The 14,964-nt window shown below is 33.7% G+C and overlaps 2 protein-coding genes across 3 annotated transcripts; both read left to right on the top strand.

Moving 5' to 3' along the window:
* The first annotated feature begins 7,007 nt into the window (after window positions 1-7,007).
* LOC105158429 (dirigent protein-like) lies at window positions 7,008-7,934 on the top strand. Its single transcript, XM_011075192.3, has one exon. The coding sequence runs from the start codon at window positions 7,093-7,095 to the stop codon at window positions 7,654-7,656; it is 564 nt and encodes a 187-aa protein (XP_011073494.1). The 5' UTR covers window positions 7,008-7,092; the 3' UTR covers window positions 7,657-7,934.
* A 2,729-nt stretch (window positions 7,935-10,663) lies between these two features.
* On the top strand, window positions 10,664-14,776 carry LOC105158420 (uncharacterized). 2 transcript variants are annotated; one of them, XM_088880802.1, is made up of 2 exons: window positions 10,664-10,821; window positions 12,237-14,776. In XM_088880802.1, the coding sequence occupies exon 2, from the start codon at window positions 12,511-12,513 to the stop codon at window positions 14,434-14,436; it is 1,926 nt and encodes a 641-aa protein (XP_088736928.1). In that variant the 5' UTR covers window positions 10,664-10,821; window positions 12,237-12,510; the 3' UTR covers window positions 14,437-14,776. The 2 variants fall into 2 exon arrangements, with proteins under 2 accessions (XP_088736928.1, XP_011073481.3); XM_011075179.3 differs by having other exon boundaries at window positions 10,680-10,889.
* Window positions 14,777-14,964: the final 188 nt, after the last annotated feature.

Below are 14,964 nucleotides of genomic sequence, written 5' to 3'. Positions count from 1 at the left end.
ACACCTTTCTGGAAAAATTATCAACAATGGATAGAAAATAACGATTTTCACCATGGGTGGGTTCTTTAGAAGGTCCCCATACATCAGCATGAATGTAATCTAATATGTAAGATGACATAGAGGGGTTGGGGGAGGGTGAAGCAGGGAAATGCACACGATATTCTTTTCCCATAACACATTCATCACAGAATTGCAATTTGTCAACCTTATCACACAATGCCTTCTTTGTTCAGAAATTCAAGTCCTTTTTGGCTGATATGCCCAAAATATTTGTGCCATAGAAATATTTTATCATGCACATACACATATGCAGGCATAGAATCATAATTAACTGAACATAAATACAAATTGCGTTTCTTTTCTGCTTTAAAAACAACAAGAAAACCTTTCATGATTTTTATGATGCCCTTACCCCACCTACAGTCTAAACCTTCATCTTCCAATGCAGCACATGAAATGAGATTATGACTAAGTTCAGGAACATATCTAACATTTTTAAGAGTCATTCTGTAACCATCATTGAAATTCAAAGAAATATCACTAATGCCTTTAATCTCACACCCTTTTTCATTTGCCATGGAAACAAAACCAGAATTATCAAGTTTGAGGCTTGAAAAAATGTTTTTAGAAGGACTTATATGAAAAGTGCAACCAGAATCAACAAGCCATTCATACATGCTCATAGAGTGCACAGAATTCACATCAGAAACAACAAATAATTCACCAGTTTCATCACCAACATTATTCACTCTTTCTTTTTCAACAGCATTGTTATCTCTATTATCCCTCCTTGGTTTTTTGCAATCTTTAATATAATGACCTTTCATGCCACAGTTATAACACCTTCTCTCTCTGGTTTTATCATTTCTATGTGAGTTATCCCTAGTTCTGGATTTACTCCTATTGTTTTTTCTATTACGGCTTTTGCTTCTACTGTTGTGTCTATAGCTAGAATTCCTAAATTTAGACCTTCCTCTCACAGAATTAACCTCATGTTGGTTATTACTAGGTCTATCTTTTTACTTTTAAGGCCATTTACAACAGTATCAAGATTTACACTATCTCTACCGTATTTGATAGCAGCTTTCACATCATAATAAGTATCAGGTATAGCATTCAAAAGTACAATAGGGGAATACTCATCAATATTCTTATCACCAGTCAATTTAATATCTTGAACCAATTTAGTGAAATCATCCAAGTTCTCATCAATGTTTTTAGACAAATCAAGCTTTGTATCTAAAAAATTTCTCAAGCAAAAACAGTTTACTCGGCAAAGAAGTTTCAGTATAAAGCTCTTCTAACTTTTCCCATAAATCTCTTGCACAATTTTATTTACCAACCTTTCTTAAAACATTATCAGATAGATTAAGAATAATAGAAGAATAGGCATATTCATTGTTTTCCAAAAGTTTTTCTTCAGAAATAGTATCAATGTATCTACCATCTATTGCTTTAAAAACTTTTTGCTGAATTAAAATACCCTTCATCTTTTGCTGCCAAATTGAAAAATCACCCTTTCCATCAAAAGGTTGCAAATTGTATACGGCCATTAAAAATATTTCTTTAGAAAAGATTAAAACAGGTTTTTCAAAATAACATTTCAAAGAGCATTTTTGCAGCGGAATTAGGCAAACAGATAATCACAGGTCTTAGGAACAAAAAACAAATAATTCACACAGATCATAGGGATTATAAAAACCAGAGTACGGATATAGGGATAGATAAGTCACAGTTTTGAGTTCACTAAGAACAAACGATGTGCACAGTAATATCTATTTAACAGAGTAACAGATAAGTTTAGAGAATATATGTCACAGTTTTACAGTCCACTAAGAAAATATAACTAAAACGGCAAAGACAGTTTAAGGATAGTACAGTTTAAGAAAAACAGAGGTATGATAGAGAGATGGTTGCAAACACAACATGATCAACAATTAGAATGCCAAAGCCTCTCCAGCCTAACACCCAGTCCAGATACCCGACAACCTCAGGGATCCGACCAGGAGGGTCATCAAGGGGATAAGCACCTCAGTTAAAGATCAAGATATAAAATAACAGAAAAATAAATCGCAGTAAGTAAAAAAGGAGGGGTTTAGAGGGTTACCGTCACTGAGAGCTTTCGGATCAGAGATGGCTCTGATACCACTGTTAAGTGGATATCAAACAAATCCTATAAAACTATTACAAAGCTTTGGAGTACGAAAATCCTTAATATATACAATCAATATTACAGAAATATTGAAAGAATTATGTAAAGGAAGAAAACACAAATAAAGAGAAACAAACACTGTTTAGAAATCGGCTCAGAATCTGCCAGATCCACACAGGGTAACTCAGTCACACAGTAGTACTTTACCCAACACCGACCCACGGTAACACTACGAACTTGAGAAACCGACCACAAAGAGCTTCGATCACTCAAATCTATGTATCACTCGGTCACAAAGACCTATCTCAAGAATCTCAAAGTCTCACAAAAATAATGCTCAAGAATGTTTCTCTCAATTTTCAACCGTATGTGAGAAGGGGGAAAGAACCCCTATAAATAGGGCCGAGAAGATAGCAGAGAAGAAAAGCCATGGTGGCTTTCCTTATGCCATTAACTTGGCAAAGGAAACCCACCATTTCTGCCGGTGAAAATCTTGGAAGAGATTTCATGGAGATTGCAGAGAGAAAGAGAGAGCAGCAGTCAGCACAATTGGAGAGGAAGAAAAGAGAATGAAGAATAGATTAAGCTAGGGTTAGGATATAAGTGAGTGAAGTTGGGTCGGGTCATACCTGGCCGTGGGCTGCCAACTGGGTCGGGTTGTGGGCTTCAAAAATTTGGCCATTAAATAAAGTCATTTGGGCCATCAAAATATAACAACCATATATCAATATACTCTCATTTCAGATACTCACAACACATCATACAACAAACATAATATTTCAACGTATTTACTCATTTCACGTACACAATATCGTTAATCAAATTAAACCATTCATAACTCGTATAGTTTCAAATAAATCAACGTCAGCATGAACCATAAATTTATATAGCAGTAATACCCCAAATAAAGGGGACATATATAGATAATATTAATTATTTACTTACCTCGACCTTACAACGCTTTTATCTACTATATTGATAATTGCCAGTCTTTTTTTTTTGGTAAAGGTAATTTTTATTAAGTAAAAAGAGTACAATACTACAGTACAACTTGCTTAATCTAAGCGGTTTCCTCGATAGACCAAGGAATCCGCCATAAGCGGTAAAGCACAAGTGCTAATAGCAGTAGGTAATTCTACACTAAGAATCCTCTGCTGCACATCTCGAACCATCAGCGCACCCACAGTGCGTGTATCTCTATGTACTCCATCAAATCATCTAATGTCGCGCTCACGCCAGATATGGTACACACATGAGACCAAAAGAGCACGGTAGGCCGTAGAAACATAGTGTTTACCTCTCCATCTGCGAGCAACCCATAAGATGTCAATAGCCCAAGCTCGGTTCGGCCAATCGAACCGAAGTGTGCGTCGAATCACCCTCAAGCAGCCACACGAATAAGTGCAACGAAAAAAAAGATGATCATGAGTCTAATCAGCACCATCAGAACAAAGTACGCAGGAACTATTAAGATGAGCCAACCAAGGCCTATCCATAGTAGAGAGTCTGCCAAGGATCGCCAGCCATAACAGCTATGAATTGTCAATCTTTTCAACTTATCCCTGTATCCTATAATGAGTTATAGCACATATAATTAATATACCGAGAATATCATAATTTCTTTTAAATAGAATATTAAATATTATTCGCACAATTTTTAATAATTCTTTAATATTCTATTTCTATCAAAATATAAATCTTCGTTTTGGTTCTTCGTAATAACTAGACACTTTAGACTTCATAAAAATATTTATAATTTATCAAGTAATTCATAGGAATTCATTTAACCAAACCCCATTTATATTCATAACTATCATTTTTAATAACATCCCTAAATTAGGTTATCATTAAAAACCTCATTTTTCCTCTTTTATAATATAATATTCTTAAATATAATTTTCAGAATATTTTTATGAATTTTCAATCAATTTCTCGCTATTATTTAATTAAATAATAATACATAGAATTGCATATTTGATTAATAATTCCGATGGAATTGTATAAATTAGTTATCGTAATATTCAAATCTAATAAATTTAATAATCTAATTAACTAACGATATCATTTTTATATCCGATTTGATATTTAATTCGACACTTTTAAATAGTCAAACTCGTAAAATATTTCAATTAAATAGTACATCGATTAATATAAATTATATTTAATAAATGAACTAATCAAATAAAATAATTATATAAATTAATATGAATTTTTCAAATTTAAACATTACCTACAGTCGCGAATTTTCGTAGTGTGTGTTTAAGGTGTGAGTGTGTGTGAGGAATTGGTAATTGTGTGTGTAATAATTTAGGATGCATTTATATATTAGTAGGTAGGTGAGGGGGTGGGTGATGGCCCACCCCAATTTCATTTCCTTCCTTCCTTTTTTCTTTTTTTTTCTTTTTTTATTTAATTTAATTTTTTTCTTAAAATATTCATTACGTCATTCCTAAATTTTTAATGAATATAAGTTATCCCCAAATATTATAATGAACTCCAATTTAATCCGTTCAAATTTTATTATATTCCAATTATGACCTATAATTTATTTATTAATTAACTAAGTTTCATAAGAATTTATCAATTAATCCTACAATTATGTATTATAATTTTTGGGGCGTCACATACATACCCTATTTAATATCTAAATTAATTTATTACAAGTATCATTATATATGATATGTATATAATTGATTATTTTTTAAAATTATACACTACTTATATAATAAATATATTTATATTTATCATATAATTAACTTAAATTTAATTAAAATATATAATTAAATTGGGCTTGATTGAACCTTATTCAAATTAAAAATGTATTTTTTTGTTTTATGGTTTTTTGGGAATGGCACTCTTGATCTATTTTTATTATAATTATATAATTGAAGATAATAATTTTTTAAATAAATATATTTATTTCAATTTCTACTTAAATCAAGGGGTCGACTCTAATATCATTTGTGACACCCCTGGCTCGCGAGCCTGTTGAAGGCAGAATTGCCTCCAAACCCATTCGAGCGCATTCTGAAATTTAATTATTAACAACTCATGGAAAAGCATTCAGTTGATGCACTGGTGTTTTTTGCTCAATACTTATATATTATTTATCTTATTAGTTCATAATACATGTGAGACATGGTATTGCACATAGTACCAGAAAATCTGTAGCCATTATTGTCGCAATAAAAATGAAAATTTTGTAGCAATTATATTTTAATGCCATAGCTACGAAAATTATATAGCAGTTTTTTTCACCAAAATTCCATAACAGTGTCAGTACTATAGAAAAAAAATAAATTATGTAGCTATATTCATTACTATAACGACAGAACATTCATAGTCATTTTTGTTCCACTGCAAATGAGACTTCGTAGCAAGTTTTATTTTCAGAACGATAGTTCCGTAGTTCACTTTTTAAATAAAATACTCTATAATTTTTATTTTTAAAAATTATTCCCTACGCAAAACTTTGTAGCTAATTTGTTGCACTAGCAATGGAGGTTAGCAACAGGAGTGTAAGCAAAAAAAAATCAACATACACTTTGTTGCAATATTTGTAGCCATTTCATTGTCTACGTACCTGATTTTTATTGAATATTTTTAATACATAATTTGCTACAAAATATTCATTGTTAGTCCCCTGGAGTTTGGCATAATCACGAATATCCCCATGTTGTTTAAAAGATTACAAATAACCTCCTGATGTTTGATGAAATTATGTAATCTTTGGATGGAGGTATGAAATTATCAACTTTGCCCTTACTATATTTTTTTATTTTTAAAAAAAATATAAAAAAATCCAAGGGGATGGATGAAAAATTTTAAAAATTATAAAAAAAAAAAAATTATCCACTTAGTCCATAAATTTTTCTTTAAAAAATAAATAAAATTATAATTTTTCTACAAGGGAATTTTGGTCAGTTCACTATAAAAATGGATGAAAATCTAACAGATTGGGCTACTTGTTAGACACCCGTTAAAATCAAGGTGGTATTGATAATTTTTCAAACAATAAGGAGTATTCATAATTATGTCAAACCTCAAGAGAGGTCGTTGTAATTTATCATAATTTTTATACACAATTTGGCATGGAATATTCATTGTTAGTACATCTCATTAGCTACGGAATTAATTTTGTTGCAATATTATTTGTATTGTATGCCTTGTTTTCTTGTAGTGACTTACTATTAATGTAGAGTAACATCGTCGCACGTTGATGAGATTCGAATTCATAACATTAAATCACGGGGCCTCAATTTCACCAATTGAACTAGGCTTAATTAACGTACAACTAATTGATTAGGTGGTAGTGTTGTTGATTTGTTCCCATTATTATTCTATAAAAATACTAGGGACATTTAATAAGTTAATTAGTAGTTTGTGAATCATTCAGCACTCAATCTGACCCTCGTGTATATAGATAATTCGTAGAGTACAAGCCAACCTGCCAAACCAAAACTTCTATGTATACATAATTATTTAATTTTATTTTCTATAACTTTACAAGTAACTGAAATCTTTCTTTCTCATAGTACGATAAGCAGTCACATGTATGACCAACAAAATTGCTCGACACCGACCACCCTAGCAACAACAAACATGATGCCTTTTTCTTCGTTTTTTTAATAGGTTGGATTTATTACATTATTCAATATTTATAAATTTAAATTTTGGTACAATGCATCAATAAAGACATTTAAATGAGACAAAAAAACAACAAATTATTATAGAAAATAGATATATATATACACCCACATTTATATGACCCGAATTCGAAACCTACCTTTCATATTAAGTAATTGTACCAACTTTGTCCAATACCCTCACACAAAAACCTCTATATATACGTTGAGTTGACATTGCCTCCGAACTCCTCTTACCCCTTCTCCTCCCCCCTCCCCTTACCTGCTGCCTTCACGACTATCTTGCATACCGGAATGGCAATGAAAACCCTAACTTTAGCCATCATATTCTTCCTCCTCCTCCTAGACTGCTCCACCGCACGCAAGCCAAAAGCCCTACGTCACCGGCGCCCATGCAAGAGGTTGGTGTTCTACTTCCACGACATACTTTACAACGGTTATAACGCCAAGAACTCAACGTCTGCCATAGTGGGAGCACCGACATGGGGCAACACCACAAAATTGACAAGTAACAACCATTTTGGAGACATGGTCATTTTCGACGACCCCATAACGTTAGACAACAATCTCCACTCGCCTCGAGTTGGGCGGGCTCAGGGTTTCTATATCTACGACAAGAAAGAAACGTTCACCTCATGGATAGCGATGTCGTTCGTGTTCAACTCCACTCAACACAAGGGTACTATAAATTTCGTCGGGGCCGATCCGATACTGTCCAAGACTAGGGACATTTCGGTGATTGGCGGGACCGGTGATTTCCACATGAGCAGAGGGGTGGCTACTATCGCGACGGATTCCTATGAGGGCGAGGTCTACTTCAGGCTTCGTTGTGATATTAAGCTCTATGAATGCTGGTAAAAATATTGAAAGATGATGAATTAAGTCAAAATATGCATGGGTTCTATATATTGTTTGTCATCCTCTCTTCTCTTATTTACATAAAATTCCTATTGTAAGAGAATTGAGGATTCTGTTTTTCCTAACTTGCTTTGGTTTGTTTAAAATGTACGACGAAACATCAATTTGTAATAAAAGATCTGATTTGTAATAGCCATGAAAAATAAAACAATGTGATAAGGTATTGTATGAATTTTTCTGTTAAACAATAATTGTATGGCAAAAGCTTTGTTACTTAAGGGATGTCTGCAATAGCTCATATTTCTGTGGTGGGAATAAATTGTAAGTTAAGTAGCAGTAATAGTTTGTAGCATTTAAAAACAAAAGTTGAGAGGAAAAAAATTGCAGTCGCAGCGTTCGGAAAAACAGTTTAATATTTATAATTTTATCAATAAACTGAAGAAGTTAAATTGCTTATAACTTTCGATTTAAATTAAATTAACTTACAAAATTCAAAAGTAAAAGTTGTAAAATAAAAACAATCTTTTTAACTTATGTTTCAGCAAAACGATTATTTTAAACTCTTGTAAGCACCCCTTGAATTCATTGATTAGATTTTCTATTACAATTTATGTTAAATCTCCTATTTTATTTCACATATGCACGTCGCATGTGATGTGTACATAAACTACGTCATATTTAATTTTTTAAAAAAAAAATATACACATAGTAAGTATATATAAAATAAAATAATCAATGCAATAGTAATTACAATAAAATATTAGATTTAAAATTTATCTCCTACGATATTAAAAATGAGCAAATACCCCCTATGAAAAATAAATAGGAATTTACCCTCCCTCCCCCCTCATATTTTTTAAAGTGAAGCAATTTACCTCTTTAGACATGAAGATAAATTGTTTCATTTTAAAAATCACAGAGGATTAAATTGTTGCATTTAAAAAACACAAAAGGGTAAATTACTAATTACTTTTTTTTATAAATAATAATTTGCTCATTTACAATATTACAAAAATTACTTGCATCTTTTTCCATAAAAGAAACCAATCCGATTAATTACAAAGGCAGAGTTCTCCACCACTACATCAAGAGTCATTTTTGGACCGTTGCCAAAATTGACCCATACGTGTTTGGAATTAGGAGTTCTGGCTGGTTTAGAACCAACAAAACTACTCAAGATTAGGGCAAACTTCATCATCTCCTCTATTTCTATCTTATTTATACTTTTATAATAATCGGAGATCGATGGTTTTGGTACTATGGTTTGACATACTTTTTTTTTTCAATTTTAATTTGGAATAATTACACTTCTCTCCTCTGAAATTCAATATAATTACACGTAAATCTTTTGTGGTTTGAAAAATTACATTTAATACGCCTAAGATTTACTTTTGTCTAATAAATAAGTCCCCTCCGTTAGTCAAAATTCACTGAACTTGATGATATTAACAAAAAAATGATCCCGATTGATTCATTGAAAATCAAATAAATTTTTTTATAACCAAATTATCCTTATTTATCTTCACCTTTAATGCATGTAAAGACGTGTATATCTTCATTGTTATAAGGATAGTTTAGTCACAAAAGATTTGTTTAACCTATAACAAATCTGTAATAAATCAATCGAGAGTAAGTAAAAAATTTTATTCACTTTTTCTTATTACTGTCAGTAAATTTAGTGAATTTTTATTCACAAATGAATCTATTTGTTTAACGAAAACAAACCTCAAATTATCAAATGTAATTTTATAAGTCACAAAAAATTTATATATAATTATATCGAATCTCATTAGAGGAGAATGTAATTATCCTTATAAGTCACAAAAAATTTATATATAATTATACCGAATCTCATTAGAGGAGAATGTAATTATCCTTATAAGTCACAAAAAATTTATATATAATTATACCGAATCTCATTAGAGGAGAATGTAATTATCCTTTTAATTTTCTCTATCTATGTTGCCTTTATAATTTGCTTTTATCTCTACTCGACCATATACTTCTCGTTACATAATTTTGTTCGTCTCTCTAATACTTTATTTCAAATATTATATTATTATTTATTGAAAACTCAAATAAATACGTACCATAAAAGTCTTGGTAAAATATTTGATTATAAAATATAAATATTTTGCTCACTAGTTGAGTGTACCAACTATTGTTTTTCTTTTAATTCATAATTACATATTACATCAATATTAATTTAATTAATAAACTCACTGTATAATAGTAAGACAAACACCAAACGTCTGGTAAAATTTGAACCCATTATTTTAAATTTATTCATAAAATCTCAACCTTAATCATTAGACTAAAACGTTATTGATTGTACCAACCACCATTAATTAGTACGAAACCATAAAACACCAGCCATTAAGGCATAATTTTAAGGGATAATTATATTCTTCTCTCCTAATATTTGATATAATTACACGTAAATTCTATGTGGTTTGAAAAATTACAACTAGCACCCCTAAATTTTTCTTTCGTCTAACAAATAAGTCTAACTAACTGAATTTGCTAGCATTAACAAAAATATTGAATGAAAATTGATATTTACCCACGATTGATTTATTACTAACTTATTGCATGTTAAATAATTTATTTCCAACTAAACTACTCGTATAACGGTGAAAATATACATTTTCGCATGCATTAATGCGTGAAGATGATGTATGAGGCTAATTTGATAATAAAAATATTCATTTAACGTGCAATAAATAATAATAAGTTAATTGGAGATAAATATATTTTTTTTATTTTTTCGTTAATATCTATAAATTCGTTGAATTTTGATTCATGAAATAACTTATTTTGTTATAAGGAAGCAAACCTCTCGTGAGGGAGGAGGGCAATTTCCCAAATCATATTTATGTTTAATTTTATTTCCTTGAAAAATATATTAATACTAAACATATTTTTCATTTATTTTTATAAAAATTGAATCATTAAATATTATTCTCTCCAAAAATAAAACTCATTTTCTTCAAATCATCCAAAATTTACCCAAATGCAATTCCAAAAATTGGGCACCACATTTCCCAAATTTACATTTTTCACCAACCGTTCTTACGTACCCTCTACCCCTTTTTTACGTAGCGGAGCGCGCGAAGCCCTAGCTCGATCGCTCTCTCTCTCTCTCTCTCTCTCAGAGTTATTGGTGTAAGTCCATGTATCCATGTGTGAAAATCTGTTTGTTGATGGGTTTAATTATTGATCGAATCCAAAAGGTAAAATTTATCCAATCTGGCAAGTCAATGATCTTTCAACGAGTGATTTGGCTATTGGGATTCTTTTATTTCTTTTCTTTTTTCTTTTAATTGTTAACTGATTCTGAAGGTTTTCTTCTGATGTTAGCACTGAAATTTGCTTTGGCTATGTGGTTTCTTGGTTTGCTGAAGGTTTTGTTTTTTCCTAGCTGAATTTCTATCTATCTTTTCTGTGGCTTCTTAATTTAGCTCAAAAGATTAATGCTTTCTGAAATTTACTTATTTTAGAATTTTCTTCTAATGTATGTCTCAATCACGCTTTTTTCTTATTCATGAGTTGTGTGGATGAAATTCGTGCGTTGCGTTTTCTCTTGTCTTTGTATGATCTCAGGTGTTTCCAGAAAATATCAGCTCAAATAGTTGCGAAATTATTTTGATCCCAAAGATCAGCTGAAGAACGCTAAACTCTGTTATTACATATAATTTAGTTTTATAGAGAGATGAGGTCTGATCTCTATCTTAGTTGATAAAGGAAACGGGAAATTGAATGGAAACTTCCTATGTTTTTCATTTTTCCTTGTTGCTTTTTAGTTTACCAAATTTGACTGAATCCTCATTCTTAATGTGGTACTCGTTTTTACTGGGTATCTTTTTTCCAGTCTAAGTTGATTGTGGGAGGGTATGTTCGTGTATTGTTTAAGTTGTATGTTTGTGAATTACAAAAGCATCGGCTGTTTAGATTTTTGTCAAAGTGTTTGCTTTTATCAGAAAGATATTTGTTCATATATTCTTGGAGAATCACTGTAGCAGAATGACCTACTGAATAAGTGATTCATACTGATGTACTTAAGTTTACACATACAAAATGGAAACTATCATACACTGGAAGTTTTTGGAACAAATCTCTGGGCTACTGTGAATCTCCGATTGTTTTGGTAATGACCATTGAGGAAGAACATTTGGAAAGTGAAAAGTGGTCTCTAGTTAAGATTGAGGTAACATATTGAATCATGAATTATGTCCTTAACAGTGCCGCCTGAATGTGGTGATTCCAACCATTTTTCAGCTAAGAACAAGGTCATATATTCATCACTACCTTCACCAAAGCTAGTTTACTTTCGAGAGGACACACTCGCTTAAGTTTGTGTGGTATCGCTTAAGTTTGTGTGCAATTATACCACATTTTTTAAGCTCTATCATTAAGTGTTTTGTGAGGGGAGTCAAAGAATTTTGCATCATTGAGTGGTTGACATTGAAATAAAATCAGGTTCTTTGAAACTTGCCAATCTCAGTGTACAATCTCCATAAAAACTGTCTTGGTTGCATTCATGTTTTGTAAGTTATAGCTAATGTAATTCTGTTGAACAGGATGACCTACACTCAGATTCTTAAAGAAGGACTGGATTTTGTCTAAATTCATCTTGTGTTTCTGCGGTTGGCTGTGCCACTGTTAGACTGTCCTTTACAAGCAATGGATCGGCGTGACACTTCTGGGTTTGTGAGCGGGGGTAGGGTATACGGTTTCAGAGACATTTAACCCTAGTTTTGTAGATAGTTTCTTTAAACCCGGAAGGCAGGTGGACTGTCTTTAGCAACTGAATGTTGGTTCAGATAAGAGCGCTGCCGTCTCTAGCAATTGATCATGGATGCCAGATTCCACAATGTGGGTTTTGCTGCTAACCCTAAATCTAATGCATTCAAGAATCTGTGCAATTCCATCCAAATAGGAGCAGCTGGAGCTGAAGTTGTGTACTGTGCAGACACAACGTTGCGACTTGATTCGCCTGGTTTTGTAACCCCTTTCATATCTGCTCCAAAAGGAATCAAACGGAAGTGGAGTTCTAGAGATGGGCCCATGGATCTACAAGTTGGATCTTCGCTAGGTCTCTGCCTTGGCCATTCATCAAGCTCATCAGACAGTAAGGGGAGTTCAACAACTGCATGCACCTCAATGTCGTCAACCAAGGAAAGTGAAGAAGAGTCCTCAATGGATCTAGAACTGGACTTTTCTCTTCATCTTGGTGGTGATAAATCATCAGGTTCAGAGAAATTGGCCTGCTCTAATTTGAAATCACTGGATGTGTTACCTAAGGTTGATCTACAATTGAGCCTTTCCAGTGGACCTACTGCATCTGATATCACAACTGTCAGTCTAAGCTCCACTGAACGAAAAAATGTTACTGAGGTGGTTGCTGGTGAGGGAGCTGGGAAAACAGATGAAGGATTAACAGGAAGTACCTTTTCTCCATGGCTGAATGAACAGAACGTGGAAAACATTTACTTTCTCAACCAGTGGCAAATCAAGCCAGCACTAGGCCTCTGCTCAAGTGTAATAAGACCACCAAAAAGCTCAGTCACCTGTACTTCCGGGATAACACAACCACAACAGCAACACACTAGCAGCACTCAACAATGTCAGTTTCAGGGATGTGTGAAGGGAGCAAGAGGTGCTTCTGGTTTTTGTATTGCTCATGGTGGTGGCCACAGGTGTCAGCGTCCTGGCTGCCAAAGAGGTGCCGAAGGCCAAATGGCATCCTGCAAAGCTCATGGCGGTGGTCTACAATGTGAAATTTTAGGATGTACAAAGAGTGCTGAAGGACGAACAGAGTTCTGTATTGCCCATGGTGGTGGCCGATGGTGCAATCATGAGGGTTGCACCCGCACTGCCAGGGGAAAATCCGGTTTGTGCATTCGGCGTGGTGGTGGCAAGTGGTGCCAGAAAGAGAACTGCACAAAGAGTGCAGAAGGAGCTTCTGGTCTTTGCATCTCACATGGTGGTGGTCGCCGATGCCAGTATCCTGAATGCAACAAAGGGGCTCAAGGAAGCACAGCATTCTGCAAGGCTCATGGTGGTGGCAAGCGTTGCACATATCTAGGGTGCAATAAAGGTGCAGAAGGAAGCACCCTCTTCTGCAAAGGCCATGGGGGAGGTAAAAGGTGTTTCTTCCAAGGAGGTGGGATTTGCCCCAAAAGTGTCCACGGAGGAACCCTGTTTTGTATGGCACATGGTGGGGGCGGAAGATGTGCTGTTCAAGAGTGTACAAAGAGTGCCAGGGGACGTACTGACTTTTGTGTTCATCATGGTGGGGGCAAGAGATGCAAAATTGAAGGGTGTGGAAAAAGTGCTCAGGGCAGCAATGATTTTTGCAAGGCCCATGGTGGAGGAAAGAGATGCTCTTGGGGTCCGCCTGGTCCTGAACTTGGTGAAGGTGATGACCCTTGCAACTCTTTCCCTAGGAGTAAAACTGCACTATGTGCCTATCATGGTGGCCTGGTTCAGGATAAAAGGGTTCATGGTGGTGCAACTATGGGAACTGTTGTCCAGGACTTGAAAGTCAAACAATCTGCTGAGTTGAAACAGATCTCCACTATTGAAGATATGAGTGTTGACCTCACGATGATAGAGAACAATGCTCTTAGTTCTACCAGTAGTTGGAATTATTTCAGTCTGCAGCATGCTAATTCGCCTGTTGGAAGCAACCCAGCGTTGAGTCCTTTCCCTGAAGGAAGGGTGCATGGAGGAAATCTCATGGCAATGCTTGGAGGCAGTTCTGAACTCAACTTTTAGTATCAGCAGAGAAATGATTGACCCATCTTAACTGAGAAATCTTTCATGATACATCAATCCCGGATGTGAGGTTGATCTTCTTGATTCCTATTTTCTCTTTGCAGCATATTATTAGGGCTGTGTTCTCAATAGAAGAACTTCTCTCTAATTCGTTTGACGCGGTTGGAACTTTGGCACAAGTGTGGTAAATAACCAATCTTATAGGAACTGTTTGAGTGTGGTTTTTTTGTGTGAATAGTTTTATTTCTTTGGCTACGGTAGGGCCAAAAAGATACTGTATTGTGAAAAATAGCCTTTGAGTGTATCATACTATTGAAGCTTCTTTATTTGTTTTTGGTAATTGTTTATTCTTAATATTTTGAATCTTTCTATTCTGATTTGACACCATTTTTTGTGCCTCAAAGTATTATGATTTTATTATGCAAAAAATATAAGAAAGATGTTTGAGATCAGCTTTACATTTTACTACCTTTTGCACCTCTAGAACCAATATTATTGTATTATACATTATAGACAGAAAAATTGTGT

The sequence above is a fragment of the Sesamum indicum genome, linkage group LG1, assembly GCF_026168435.1.
Source record: "Sesamum indicum cultivar Baizhima isolate 11 linkage group LG1, ASM2616843v1, whole genome shotgun sequence".
Classification (NCBI taxonomy): Eukaryota; Viridiplantae; Streptophyta; class Magnoliopsida; order Lamiales; family Pedaliaceae; genus Sesamum; species Sesamum indicum.
This window is presented reverse-complemented; position numbering and strand designations above follow the sequence as displayed.